Source organism: Ranitomeya imitator, chromosome 1 (genome assembly GCF_032444005.1).
Source record: "Ranitomeya imitator isolate aRanImi1 chromosome 1, aRanImi1.pri, whole genome shotgun sequence".
NCBI classification, from domain to species: domain Eukaryota; kingdom Metazoa; phylum Chordata; class Amphibia; order Anura; family Dendrobatidae; genus Ranitomeya; species Ranitomeya imitator.
In genome coordinates, this window is record NC_091282.1 from 721,632,185 (window position 1) to 721,646,767 (window position 14,583).

Sequence of the window (14,583 nt, forward strand, 5' to 3'; positions counted from 1 at the left end):
CAAGCAAAATGTCAGAGAGAGCTGCTTGTAGGATTGCTAAAAAGCTTAATCAGGAGTCCCGTTTGACTGCAAAAGATCTTCAGAAAGATGTTGCAGACTCTGGAGTTGTGGTACATTGTTCTACTGTTCAGAGATTCAGGCAAAAATATGGCCTTCTTGGAAGAGTCATCAGAAGAAAACATCTCGTGTCCTCACTATAAAATTCAGTTGACGTCCCTTCCTGGGCAAGAGGAACAACACTCAGGGATCGCCTTTCTGAAAGCAGAAGATCACAGCTGGGCTAGGATCACAGCGGGGTTAAGATCACAGAGGAGTTACTATTATAAAGGGGCTGGGATCACAGAGGTGTTAGCATTACAGTGGGGTCGAGATCACCGCAGGGCCATAACAACAATGGCTTAGGATCACAGTGGGGTTGGGATCACAGAGGAGCCAAGATGACGGCATGTCTGGGATCACAGCGGGGCTAGGATTACAGAGGGGCCAAGATCATGGCATGTCTGGGATCACAGCGGAGCTAGGATCACATAGGGGCCAAGATTACGGCATGTCTGGGATCACAGCGGGCTAGGATCACAGAGGGGCCAAGATGACGGCATGTCTGGGATCACAGCAGGGCTAGGATCACAGAGGGGCCAAGATCATGGCATGTCTGGGATCACAGCGGGGCTAGGTTCAGAGGGGCCAAGATCATGGTTGTTATGATCTGGTGGCCTTGGAGCAGCATGAGACGTACTCTGGAGAAGGTGGTCCCTGTACTGACCGCAAACCCTGAACCTAGCAGCGCAACTAAAAGTAGCCGTGGGGGGTACCTAACGCTCCCTAGACCCCTCGACACAGCCTAAGATCTAACTACCCCTAAAGACAGAAACAGGAAACCTATCTTGCCTCAGAGAAAATCCCCAAAGGATAGATAGCCCCCCACAAATATTGACGGTGAGAGGAGAGGGGAAATAACATACGCAGACATGAAATCAGAATTTAGCATAGGAGGCCATACTAGCTAAAAAGAAAGAATAGAACAGAGTACTATGCGGTCAGTATAAAAACACTAGAAAATATCCACCGCAGAAAATACGGATCACCACATCTGACTAAAGACATGGGGGGTATATCTGCATCTCCAGAGAAATTGCTAGGCTGCAAAAAATCCTTCACAGACCAAGCTGGACAAGACAAAAACATGAAAATGCACAGAACTATAAGGTCCACTGCAGGTGGACAGCAAAAACAAAGCCAGGACTTATCTTTGTAGAAAAACACAGCAAACTGGAGAGACCAGCAGGGAAGTGAATCCTTCAAGAACAATGGACAACTGCCACTGACTAAAGGATCCAGCAAAGCTATATACCCCAGTCCGTTCTGCAATTAGTAGATACACCTGTCCACTCCTGCGGTCCAGGCACAACTGCATTACCCTCTACAACCACCGGAGGGAGCCCAAAAGCAGAATTCACAACACATGGTGTGTCTGGAATCACAGTGGGGCTAAGATCACGGAGGGGCCAAGATTACGGCATGTCTGGGATCACAGTGGGGCTAGGATCACATAGGGGCCAAAATTATGGCATGTCTGGGATTACAGTGGGCTAGGATCACAGAGGGGCCAAGATCACGGCATGTCTGGGATCACAGCGGGGCTAGGATCATGGCATGTCTGGGATCACAGAGGGGCTAAGACTACAGCATGTCTGGGATCACGGCGGGGCTAGGATCACAGAGGGGCCAAAATTACGGCATGTCTGGGATCACAACGGGGCTAGGATCACAGAGGAGCCAAGATTAAGGCATGTCTGGGATCACAGCGGGGCCAAGATTACAGCTCATCTGGGATCACAGCGGGCCTAGGATCACAAAGGGGCCAAGATCAAGGAATGTCTAGGATCACAGCGGTGCTAGGATCACCAAGGGGCCAAGATCATGGCATGTCTAGGATCACAGCGGTGCTAGGATCACCAAGGGGCCAAGATCATGGCATGTCTGGGATCACAGCGGGGCTAGGATCATATAGGGGCCAAGATTATGGCATGTCTGGGATTACAGCGGGCTAGGATCACAGAGGGGCCAAGATCACAGTGGGGCTAGGATCATGGCATGTCTGGGATCACAGCGGGGCTAGGATCACAGAGGGGCCAAAATTACGGTATGTCTGGGATCACAACAGGGCTAGGATCACAGAGGAGCCAAGATTAAGGCATGTCTGGGATCACAGCGGTGCCAAGATTACGGCTCGTCTGGGATCACAGCGGGCCTAGGATCACAGAGGGGCCAAGATCAAGGCATGTCTGGGATCACAGCGGGGCTAGGATCACAGAGGGGCCAAGATTACGGCATATCTCGTATCACAGTGGGGCTATGATCACAAAGGGGCCAAGATTACGGCATATCTCGTATCACAGTGGGGCTAGGATCACAAAGGGGTCAAGATGACGGCATGTCTGGGATCACAGCGGGGCTAGGATCACAGAGGGGCCAAGATTACGGCATATCTCGTATCACAGTGGGGCTAGGATCACAAAGGGGCCAAGATTACGGCATATCTCGTATCACAGTGGGGCTAGGATCACAAAGGGGTCAAGATGACGGCATGTCTGGGATCACAGCGGGGCTAGGATCACAGAGGGGCCAAGATTACGGCATATCTCGTATCACAGTGGGGCTAGGATCACAGAGGGGTCAAAATGACAGCATGTCTGGGATCACAGCGGAGTTGAGATCACAGTGAGGCTGGACTCGAGGAATAAATGTGGTATCGCTCCCGCCCTACATGGGCAGGTGTAGTTGTCAGAGGGAATATTTTTCTTGTTCTCTGTCTTCCGGATTCAGGGCTCTATTCACTGACAGCAAGCAAAGAAATGCTGACCCTGGCAATACAGCGACTATGTAAACAATGTACAGTAATGCAATAAACTTTATTAGACACAAATTGTTAGCACTAAAGGGGCAGTATATATTTATATAAGGTAAACATATCTTAAAAGAAACACTTATGAAGACCCCAGTGGAAACAAAGAAGAGAAGTGGAAACCACTTGACAGCAGTAAAGCACCAACCACCAGAGCTAGGGAACGATGCTGAAGTTGGTTTCTTATTCGTTCAGTTTCTTATTCGGGCTGAAGTTGGTTTCTTATTCAGCAGTTTCTTATTCGGCTATTTTTTATTTTCTGTTTTTTTTCAGGTTTTGGTATAAAAATAAACCATTCTGAGTATATAATAATATGCGGTCATGTGTCCTTTTGTGAATACACTTAAAAACAGATACAAAATTTAGAAGGCTGGCACAAAAATGGGCATCAAAGTGGGCACTGAGGTATGGTATTGAAGGGGTTAAATGCCTTTGTGCCACTGATTTAACACCTGATTTACATATTTACTGATGCCCCACATGAAATCCATGTCACTCCAGCCTGGCACAAATGGGTTCTGAGCATCAAAACTGGCATCAAAGTGGGCAGAGAACCAATTTTCACACATGCGAATAAGTAACAGCTATTTTTAAGGGGTTAAATGCCTTTGTGCCACTAATCTAACACCTGATTTACATACCTACTGATGCCCCACATGAAATCCATGTCACTCCAGCCTGGCACAAATGGGTTCTGGGCATCAAAACTGGCATCAAAGTACTCAAATCACCAATTTTCATAGATTTGAATAAGTAACAGCTATTTTTGAGGGGTTAAATGCCTTTGTGCCACTGATATAACACCTGATTTACATACCTACTGATGCTCCACATGAAATCCATGTCACTGCAGCCTGGCACAAATGGGTTCTGGGCATCAAAACTGGCATCAAAGGGGGCAAATCGCCCATTTTCACAGATTTGAATAAGTAACAGCTATTTTTAAGGGGTTAAATAGCTTTGTGCCACTGATCTAACACCTGATTTACATACCTACTGATGCCCCACATGAAATCCATGTCACTCCAGCCTGGCACAAATGGGTTCTGGGCATCAGAACTGGCATCAAAGTGGGCAAATCACCCATTTTCACAGATTTGAATAAGTAACAGCTATTTTTAAGGGGTTAAATAGCTTTGTGCCACTGATCTAACACCTGATTTACATACCTACTGATGCCCCACATCAAACCCAGGTCCCTTCAGCCTGGCCCAAATGGGTTCTGGGCACCAGAACTGGCATCAAAGTGGGCAAACAGCCCATTGTCACAGATTTGAATAAGTAACTGATGTTTTTATGGGGTTAAATGCCTTTGGGCCACTGATATGACACTTACAATACACAGAAAGTGATGCCCTGCATCAAACCCAGATCCCTTTAGCCTGGCCCAAATGGGTTCTGGGCACCAGAACTGGCATCAAAGTGGGCAAACAGCCAATTTTCACAGATTTGAATAAGTAACTGATGTTTTTAAGGGGTTAAATGCCTTTGGGCCACTGATACGACACTTAAAATACACAGATAGTGATGCCCTGCATCAAACCCAGGTCCTTTCAGCCTGGCCCAAATGAGTTCTGGGCACCAGGACTGTCATCAAAGTGGGCAAACAGCCCATTTTCACAGATTTGAATAAGTAACTGATATTTTTAAGGGGGTTAAATGCCTTTGAGCCACTGATACCACAGTGCATATGTCAGGAAACAGGAAGAAGTCCTGATTACTTCAATTACACATACAGCGCTCTGAGCTGCAATTTCCTCTGCCTGCCCACACAAGGCTGGAATTCTAAGCCACTCTTTCTCCCTCCCCCCGCTATACAGCCGTAATGTACGACGAGCCTGCCAGCGTCATTGAAGAATTTATATGGCCCTGTGCTGCTGTCACGATGATGCCAAAAAATGTCTTATTGTGAGTGTAGTTTCAGAAGGACATGGCTAACTACACACACACACTCACAATGCAGCTGCGACCCCTTTCTCTTCCCCCCACCCCTCAGCTTCACTCCTACCCGAAACAAAGCCTATGATAGAGACTGGGCAACCTGATACTAATGGTGGGCAGGGTGTGGCTTTAAACTGCAGGTGACCAATCCGGCAAAGCCACCCGTTGTACCTCCCCTCTCACCCCTTTGCAGGGGATAAAAATTCGTCTTATACACCGGAAAATACGGTACATTACAGATTACAAAATAAAAAAGGATTAACGTTGAAAAGAGAACTTACAGGTTATGTCATGGTATCATCTTGGCTGGCCTGTGGCTTAGGCTACTTTCACATTAGCGTCGGGCTCGGCCCGTCGCAGAGCGTCGGGCCCAGGTACCGACACATGCTGTGGAAGCGCCGCACAACGGGGGCGATCCGCCACAACACGGCACAACCGTCGCACGACGGTTGCGACGTGTGGCAATACGTCGGTAATGTTAGTTTATGGGGAAAAAACGCATCCTGCAGACAACTTTGCAGAATGCGTTTTTTCTCCAAAACGACGCTAGTGTGAAAGGAGCCTTAGGAGGATAAATACATCCAGATGCATGGAACAGCTTTGCCAAGCTGTGTTAGATCGCTTCCCGACCAAGACTGAAGGCTGGTCTAAGAGTATAGTGACTTATACTTCTGAGCTTGTGACATCACTAAAGGGCTGGTTAATGATATGCACTGATCGGATAGTTCTTTACCTTATTCCAAGGTCTCAGACAAAGGCATTCCTGAGTGAGAGGGGAGGGACAACGGGTGGCTTTGCCGGATTGGTCACCTGCAGTTTAAAGCCACACCCTGCCCACCATTAGTATCAGGTTGCCCAGTCTCTATCATAGGCTTTGTTTCGGGTAGGAGTGAAGCTGAGGGGTGGGGGGAAGAGAAAGGGGTCGCAGCTGCATTGTGAGTGTGTGTGTGTAGTTAGCCATGTCCTTCTGAAACTACACTCACAATAAGACATTTTTTGGCATCATCGTGACAGCAGCACAGGGCCATATAAATTCTTCAATGACGCTGGCAGGCTCGTCGTACATTACGGCTGTATAGCGGGGGAGGGAGAAAGAGTGGCTTAGAATTCCAGCCTTGTGTGGGCAGGCAGAAGAAATTGCAGCTCAGAGCGCTGTATGTGTAATTGAAGTAATCAGGACTTCTTCCTGTTTCCTGACATATGCACTGTGGTATCAGTGGCTCAAAGGCATTTAACCCCCTTAAAAATATCAGTTACGTATTCAAATCTGTGAAAATGGGCTGTTTGCCCACTTTGATGCCAGTTCTGGTGCCCAGAACCCATTTGGGCCAGGCTGAAGGGACCTGGGTTTGATGCAGGGCATCACTGTCTATGTATTTTAAGTGTCGTATCAGTGGCCCAAAGGCATTTAACCCCTTAAAAACATCAGTTACTTATTCAAATCTGTGAAAATGGGCTGTTTGCCCACTTTGATGCCAGTTCTGGTGCCCAGAACCCATTTCTGCCAGGCTGGAGTGACATGGATTTCATGTGGGGCATCAGTAGGTATGTAAATCAGGTGTTAGATCAGTGGCACAAAGCTATTTAACCGCTTAAAAATAGCTGTTACTTATTCAAATCTGTGAAAATGGGCGATTTGCCCCCTTTGATGCCAGTTTTGATGCCCAGAACCCATTTGTGCCAGGCTGCAGTGACATGGATTTCATGTGGGGAATCAGTAGGTATGTAAATCAGGTGTTATATCAGTGGCACAAAGGCATTTAACCCCTCAAAAATAGCTGTTACTTATTCAAATCTATGAAAATTGGTGATTTGAGTACTTTGATGCCAGTTTTGATGCCCAGAACCCATTTGTGCCAGGCTGAAGTGATTTGACTTTGATGTGGGGCATCACTAGGTATGTAAATCAGGTGTTAGATTAGTGGCACAAAGGCATTTAACCCCTTAAAAATTGCTGTTACTTATTCAAATCTGTGAAAATGTACGATTTGCCCACTTTGATGCCAGTTCTGATGCCCAGAACCCATTTGTGCCAGGCTGGAGTGACATGGATTTCATGTGGGGCATCAGTAGGTATGTAAATCAGGTGTTAGATCAGTGGCACAAAGGCATTTAACCCCTTAAAAATAGCTGTTACTTATTCAAATCTGTGAAAATGTACGATTTGCCCACTTTGATGCCAGTTCTGATGCCCAGAACCCATTTGTGCCAGGCTGCAGTGACATGGATTTCATGTGGGGCATCAGTAGGTATGTAAATCAGGTGTTAGATCAGTGGCACAAAGGCATTTAACCCCTCAAAAATAGCTGTTACTTATTCAAATCTGTGAAAATGGGTGATTTGCCCACTTTGATGCCAGTTCTGATGCCCAGAAACCATTTGTGCCAGGCTGGAGTGACATGGATTTCATGTGGGGCATCAGTAGGTATGTAAATCAGGTGTTAGATCAGTGGCACAAAGGCATTTAACCCCTTAAAAATAGCTGTTACTTATTCAAATCTGTGAAAATGTACGATTTGCCCACTTTGATGCCAGTTCTGATGCCCAGAACCCATTTGTGCCAGGCTGCAGTGACATGGATTTCATGTGGGGCATCAGTAGGTATGTAAATCAGGTGTTAGATCAGTGGCACAAAGGCATTTAACCCCTCAAAAATAGCTGTTACTTATTCAAATCTGTGAAAATGGGCGATTTGACCATTTTGATGCCAGTTCTGATGCCCAGAACCCATTTGTGCCAGGCTGGAGTGACATGGATTTCATGTGGGGCATCAGTAGGTATGTAAATCAGGTGTTAGATCAGTGGCACAAAGCTATTTAACCCCTTAAAAATAGCTGTTACTTATTCAAATCTGTGAAAATGGGTGATTTGCCCACTTTGATGCCAGTTCTGATGCCCAGAAACCATTTGTGCCAGGCTGGAGTGACATGGATTTCATGTGGGGCATCAGTAGGTATGTAAATCAGGTGTTAGATTAGTGGCACAAAGGCATTTAACCCCTTAAAAATAGCTGTTACTTATTCGCATGTGTGAAAATTGTTTCTCTGACCACTTTGATGCCAGTTTTGATGCCCAGAACCCATTTGTGCCAGGCTGGAGTGACATGCATTTCATGTGGGGCATCAGTAAATATGTAAATCAGGTGTTAAATCAGTGGCACAAAGGCATTTAACCCCTTCAATACCATACCTCAGTGCCCACTTTGATGCCCATTTTGTAAATTTTGTATCTGTTTTTAAGTGTATTCACAAAAGGACACATGACCGCATATTATATACTCAGAATGGTTTATTTTTATACCAAAACCTGAAAAAAACAGAAAATAAAAAATAGCCGAATAAGAAACTGAACGAATAAGAGACCAACTTCAGCATCGTAGCTAGGGACCCAATTCCAAAATAAGAGACGTGGCAAGGGTATATATATAATAACAATATTTCTTTATTAAGTAATGGTAATAATATATATATATATATATATATATATATATATATATATATATATATATATATATATATGCACATATGGAAGGATATAAAAATACAATCACAACAATAAAATCACAAAAATATGGATAAAAATATATAGGTAGATATAAGGTATGCCAAAAAAAGGGGGAAGTTAGTATAAGGACTCTCGTAAAAAGCGGATAAAAATATATAAAAAAAATGTGTACCACTAGTGCTAAAAAAAGATAAAGATAAATAAATACAAATATCACACATAAGTGTCTATGGGGTTTATAAAAAATTAATAACCCATAATGTAATATACTCTGGCCACAAGGCCAAACCACAAAAAAAGGTGCAATAGTGCAACTAAACAGTGTGGAGAGTAACCAGGAAGCACCACTGTGCAAAGATCGCAATATGTAAACAAAAAGGGTGATAAGGGAAAATAATTTAGGAGAGTGCCTGTACCTTTAAATGGCAACACAAGATCCAACCAAAGCGCACCCCTTTATTAGTAAAGATGCAATTCCAAATTAACAGTTTCTTAAAGGGGAGCAGTAGGATCCCACTGATCTGGTCTTACATCCTTTCCGATGGCAGTGACGTGCTATCACCAGAGAGTCTGGGAGTTGTAGTTCCGGAGCAGCTGACGTTGTTGCACAGATGTTGATACTCCCTGGCGACCTCCATTCTCCGTGGTGCCAGTCCAGCCAAACAGAAGCAGCAGAGAAGTCTAAGTACAGGCGGCTGCCACATCCAATATGGCCGCGCGGGATGCGGACGCCCTCTGATGACGTCATGTATAGAAGACGTTCTGACACGATCTGCAGGGACAGGACTTCCGGATGGAGAAGCTGATGGCTGCTGCTGTCCTCAGGTTACCCCCAGGTGAGGATCTACACGGATGATGCCGCCCACCACCTGCTGTCTGTAGAGATCCGGCATAGTGGTCCTGCAGGCGGTGTGTGGAGGTGGCAGGACCCCCTCATAGGGACACATAGGCAGGCATGTAAGTGCAGCTAGGTTCCTGCTTGCAAACATGCATTCTGTACCTGCAAAGATGCTTAGCAGCCGTCAGTCCAGGAATCTTAAGGAGACCCCAAGACCGCGGCCGTACTTCTGCGATGCCTGCACCAAGCAGTTCGAAACGCCTTCCAAGCTGGCTAGACATTACCTGAGCCACACCGGCCTGAAGCCCTTCCCGTGCCCGGACTGCAGCCAGACGTTCCGCCAGCTGGCGCACCTGGAGAGGCACATGATGACGCACATGCTCCCACTCCGGTGCGATACCTGTCACCGCCACTTTAAGACATTTAAGACGTTTTCCAAACACCAGCAGCTGCCTTGTGCGGGCCCCGTAGAGGAGGTGAGGGCCCCCAAGGGATCTCCAGCCCTTGCTCCTAGGAGTGTCCGCTCTACGCCTCAATACTGTTTCGGTTGCCAGAGGACATTCGCCAGTGAGGAGAAGCGTTTACTTCATCAGTGTGAGTTCTTGAACCTGGCCGCCATCCATAAAGTCCAAACGCGGTGCTGTGAGTTCTGCGACAAAGTGTTTCCTACCCGCTCGAAGCTGGAGAGGCACCTAATGATCCACACGGGCCAGAAACCCTTCTCCTGTTCACTTTGTGACCGAACGTTCAGGCAGAAGACGCACCTGAAGATCCACGAGCTGACTCACTCTGAGGAGAAGCCCTTCCAGTGCCTCCAATGTCCCAAGGCCTTCAAGATGGCAGCAAAGCTTCTCAGACACCAAGCCGTGCACAAAATCTCCTCTACTATACCCAGGAGGGAGAGGTCTCCCAGCGGTGAACCTGTGGAGGTGAAGCAGGAGGCCGAGGAAGCCTTCTCCAGCTTTGTCATTCCTTTCCAGTGTTCTTCATGTGGACAATGTTTCGAGAAGCAGGAAAATCTGGACAACCATGAATGTATAACAGAAGCAGATGTCTCTCAAGCTGCCACCTCCTCCAGGGGAACATATAAAGGAGGATCTAAAATACCGGAATATCTCCTGGATAATGAGATCCTCCCAGATGGGAGAGTGATGAAAGCAGAGACATTGGAGGAACCCAATCATATGCATGTCGGCAGAGTGGAAACACAACATCACAGTGTCCCCAAGAATTTTCTTCATATCAGGAAACCGCAGGAGAGAAATATTCAGCAGCCTGGGACAGACTTGGAAAGATATTTTCAACCACAAGAACTTGAGATGAATTTTCATGGACTGTTGGAAAACGGTAGAGGTGAAACCATTTGCAGCACCTTCCATGCCTATGATCAAGACCAGCATGGCCAGCAGAGTCATTCTCTTCACCAGTTTCTTCAAGGAGCACAAGGCGTTTTGGTGCGGAAGCACAGAGTGGTAAAATGTGACCAGTGCAGCAAAACGTTCCCGTCAATGTCCAAGTTACGTAGACATTACCTCATCCACACTGGGCAGAAGCCTTTCATGTGCACTGAATGCGGGAATACATTTCGACAAACTGCACATCTAAAACGCCACCTATTAATTCATGACCTAAAGGCTCCTGTGCTGGGGTCAGAGGGTACGCTGGGAGATTATTATTCTACACTCTGCCAACAGACCATAAGTTTTTCCCAATCCCAACATTATGACCCCACGGTAAACACTGATGAGCTCGATCAAGTAAAAACTATTGACGTTCCCGACATGAAAGTAGAAAGTGAATCAATGGACTTGTCTTCTGGGAGCCAAAAACCAGGGCCATGTAAGAAGGCAAGGACGAGTGTCTGTAAGGAACGCAGTGCAAAATCAAATCCAGAGCAGAAAGTGAGGACTCGAGCTGTAAACAAAAGTTACAAGTGCAGTGTGTGCTCAAAAAACTTCCATTCCCCCTCCAAACTCGAGCGCCACTATCTCATGCACGCCGGGCAGAAGCCCTTCCATTGTACAGAGTGTGGGCAATCTTTTCGTCAGGATCCTCACTTGAAGCGACACATGGTGACACACTTTCGAATGAAGAAGAAAATTGAGGATGTCGGTGTCTCTTAAAAGGCCATGACTTTGTCTCGAATTTTTATGGGATGATCACAAAACCTTTATTAAAGGGAAGCTATCATCAGAAAATGATCTATTATATTAGGGATTGTCCACTACTTGAATAACCCCTTGTAAAATAACACTTGTACTCACCTCCTGCGCCTTTCCAGTGGTGTCAACACTGGCTCTCCCAGGGATCGCATCACATTATGTCACACGATCCCTGTGGCCAAACGGTCCTGGGTTCACTCTCCCCTCCTTCAAACAAATCACATACAGCCAGAGGAAGTGAGGGAGCAACCGCAGCTCTGACAACACTGGCCACAGGGATCACTGGGAGAGCCATTGCTGTTACCGCTGGAATGGCGTCTGCATGGGAGGTGAGTATAGATCATTGTTTCCCAAACTCCAATCCTCACGGACCCCACGGTCGTGTTTTCAGGATTTCCATAATCTTGCACAGGTGAGACAATTCCTGATGCCTTGATGATACTTCCACTACTTGAGTAATACTAAGGAAATCCTGAAAACAAGACCTGTGGGGTCCGTGAGGACTGGTGTTTGGGAAACACTGGTATAGATGCTATTATTTTACAAGGAGAAAACATAAGGATTCATGACGGATAGTAGTGGACAACCCCTTAGTCAGGTTTTTGAGTTAAATGTATTTTTTTTTACATTTGAGCAATAGTTTTTTTTTATAAAAGAATCTGTATTAAAACAATAGAAATCTTTCACACTTATCACTGAGGTTTTTTAGACTAACTTCCTTTTGTTTCAGGAAACAACACGTGTACATAGCCATAATGGTCAGATCCTGACCATGTCTTTTGTACTAAAGCATCTAATGATCCTATGATTGTGAAGTGAGGGGAATTGGGGGTCAGATGTGACATAGCATTGTGATTGATTGAATCCTGTCTATAGAGGTGTTACCTGTCATTGTCACCCTCCCTCTGCTGATAAGGAAAACTCCTGTAAACTCTTCCTATAAAGACAGGAATTTGAGTCTAAAAAGATTGTGTGATAAATTGCAAGATTATTAAAATACATATGACCCTATTCCCCTTTTCTTAGTATTGACATGCTCATTAGGTCCTTCAGTACAAAATACAGGGTCAGGGTCTGACTATTGTGGCTCTGTACATGTGTTGTTTCCTGAAACATATATTAGAAAAAAAGAATGTAAACATTCCCCCAAAATGTTTAAAAATACATGTATCACAAAAACCTGATGTAAACAAAAGATCATTTTCAGAGCGCTTCTCTTGATTGTGTCCTCCATGGCAATCTATTCTTTATTCTCTCAATGCATTTATAATAAGCACTTTTACCATACGTATTAATTAGTAATTCATCACGTTTTGTCTCTACAGCTTCTATGCAGACCGTGCATCTCCAAAGTAACAGACTACGAATAAGTTCTGTGTAGTTGGGCCCTGCAGTTCTTTCTTTCCTTTCAATTGGTTTTCTACTTGGGACTTGCCTACCACATTTATGTTACAAGCAGTGAGACCACAGGGCGGCAGAAGAATTACACTGCACAGAACTTTTGTTTACTGTCGGTTGCCATGGATACACATCATCTGCATGGGGGCTGGAGAAACAAAATAAAAGGAGTTTATACCATGTTCCTTTTTTTTTACGTATATTGGGTCAATAGCAAAAAAAAAATTGGTTGCAAACGTTAACATAGCATTTTATTTGTAAAATATTAATTTTACAGGCGGATTTCCAAAAGTTGTGCAACAAAACGACCTGGCCTCATGCTAAGCAGCCGATCACAGCTTAACCTTTGTATTTCGAGAAGAGTTTAAGAAATGAATTGTGGTTGGTTGTTAAATGTCCATTAGCAACATTTCAACCAGATGACTTGCTGAAAGACAGAAAGCCGTGCGCTGTCCTTGTCTATGCTCGGTGGTCCCGTCGACAGTGAATGGATGCGCAGCTATAGCTCCATTCCAACCGGGCATTTTATAGCCCCTTTATTGGGGGGGTCCCAGTGCTCGGACCCTCACTATCCCTTATTTAGCAGATTGGTAAGAACTTGCAAAGTTGGAAATGTCAAGGCTGGATTGTGTGTCAGACAGCTTCACATTGTGTTTGTAGGTTTACTCGGCTGGTTATATAGCAATAACATAAAAATTAAAGGGGTTTTCCACTTTCAGAAAATCTTGGTCCCTAGGTGTAGTTTGTTTAAAAAAAAAACAACAAACTGCACTGTACTCACTGTCTGCAGGTCCAGTGCGGAGCCTCCGGTGTCAACTGCGGCGCTAACCTTGGCCGACAGCCAATCAGTGGCTCTAAGTGGGGTGCTCTGTCTTTGCCTGCCGCGCTCTTGTTGTGACATTAATGCCGCAGCCAATATTGGAAACGGGAAGCAGCAGCGGGGATTTGTTCCTGGACCTGGGGACGGGGAGTACAGCTGTAGTGATAGTATAACAAACTGCCCGAAGACCAAGATTTTATAAAAGTGGATAACCCCTTTAAGCAACTGAAAATGCAAAAATATCTAGATGACTAAAATAACTATTTATTTCTTTGGTGTGTTACGTTGTGTATTAGATTCTTTTGATGTTTAATTCACCTGGTCTTTATCGTGGACGTATTTTTCACATGATTCTTGAAGAATGAGAAAATGTTGACATGTCTGCATGTTCTTATATATATTGCCAAAATATGGAGCAGATCCCATGATCGGAAATCCTTTAGTTTGGGGAAGGTGGGCTCTGTTCATAGCACGGATATGATGGCACAAATAGGGCTTCTTGTCTTGTACAATGCCAGAATCCCTATAGTGTGAACAGCCCCTTAGTTGACGTCATCTGCTCATGATTTTGGCATGTAATAAATGGACTTACCGCCATACAATTTTTTTTTTTGTATCAAATGGCTCTATTTTGTTAATATAACTTCTGGACAAAATTTGAATATTTATATGTAACCTCTGCCATTCTTCTATAAAATATCTTCTAAAGTTCTAAAAAAAAAAGAAATCCGAGTGCCTCATTTGTGAGATTGACCTTGAGCATGGATCATTGGCAATGCGCATATCACACAGAGAATGTACTCAGTACTATGTACGTAGTGCCTTCACACACCCCTGTTCAAATGGCACGTTTTTGTCATTAAAAAAAAATACCAAGAAGAATAATTTTCTGAACTTTTTCCACCTTTTAATGTTCCCCATAATCAATACAAGTCCATTGTGAAACTAACTGAAATCTTTTCGGGTGGAAAATGAAAAAGAACTAAAATAATATGGTTGCATAAATATGCACACC

At 44.9% G+C, this 14,583-nt stretch overlaps 1 protein-coding gene and 1 long non-coding RNA gene across 2 annotated transcripts; both read left to right on the forward strand.

Moving 5' to 3' along the window:
* The first annotated feature begins 9,098 nt into the window (after nucleotides 1–9,098).
* Nucleotides 9,099–14,295, forward strand: LOC138643896 (uncharacterized). Its single transcript, XR_011314410.1, has 2 exons — nucleotides 9,099–9,186; nucleotides 12,676–14,295. It is a non-coding gene; the product is annotated as an uncharacterized lncRNA (long non-coding RNA).
* On the forward strand, nucleotides 9,198–11,446 carry ZNF770 (zinc finger protein 770). Its single transcript, XM_069732512.1, has one exon. The coding sequence runs from the start codon at nucleotides 9,338–9,340 to the stop codon at nucleotides 11,309–11,311; it is 1,974 nt and encodes a 657-aa protein (XP_069588613.1). The 5' UTR covers nucleotides 9,198–9,337; the 3' UTR covers nucleotides 11,312–11,446.
* Nucleotides 14,296–14,583: the final 288 nt, after the last annotated feature.

Coding starts and splice junctions, on each gene's coding strand:
- ZNF770 (XM_069732512.1), top strand. CDS start 9,338: ATGCATTCTGTACCTGCAAAGATGCTTAGCAGCCGTCAGTCCAGGAAT.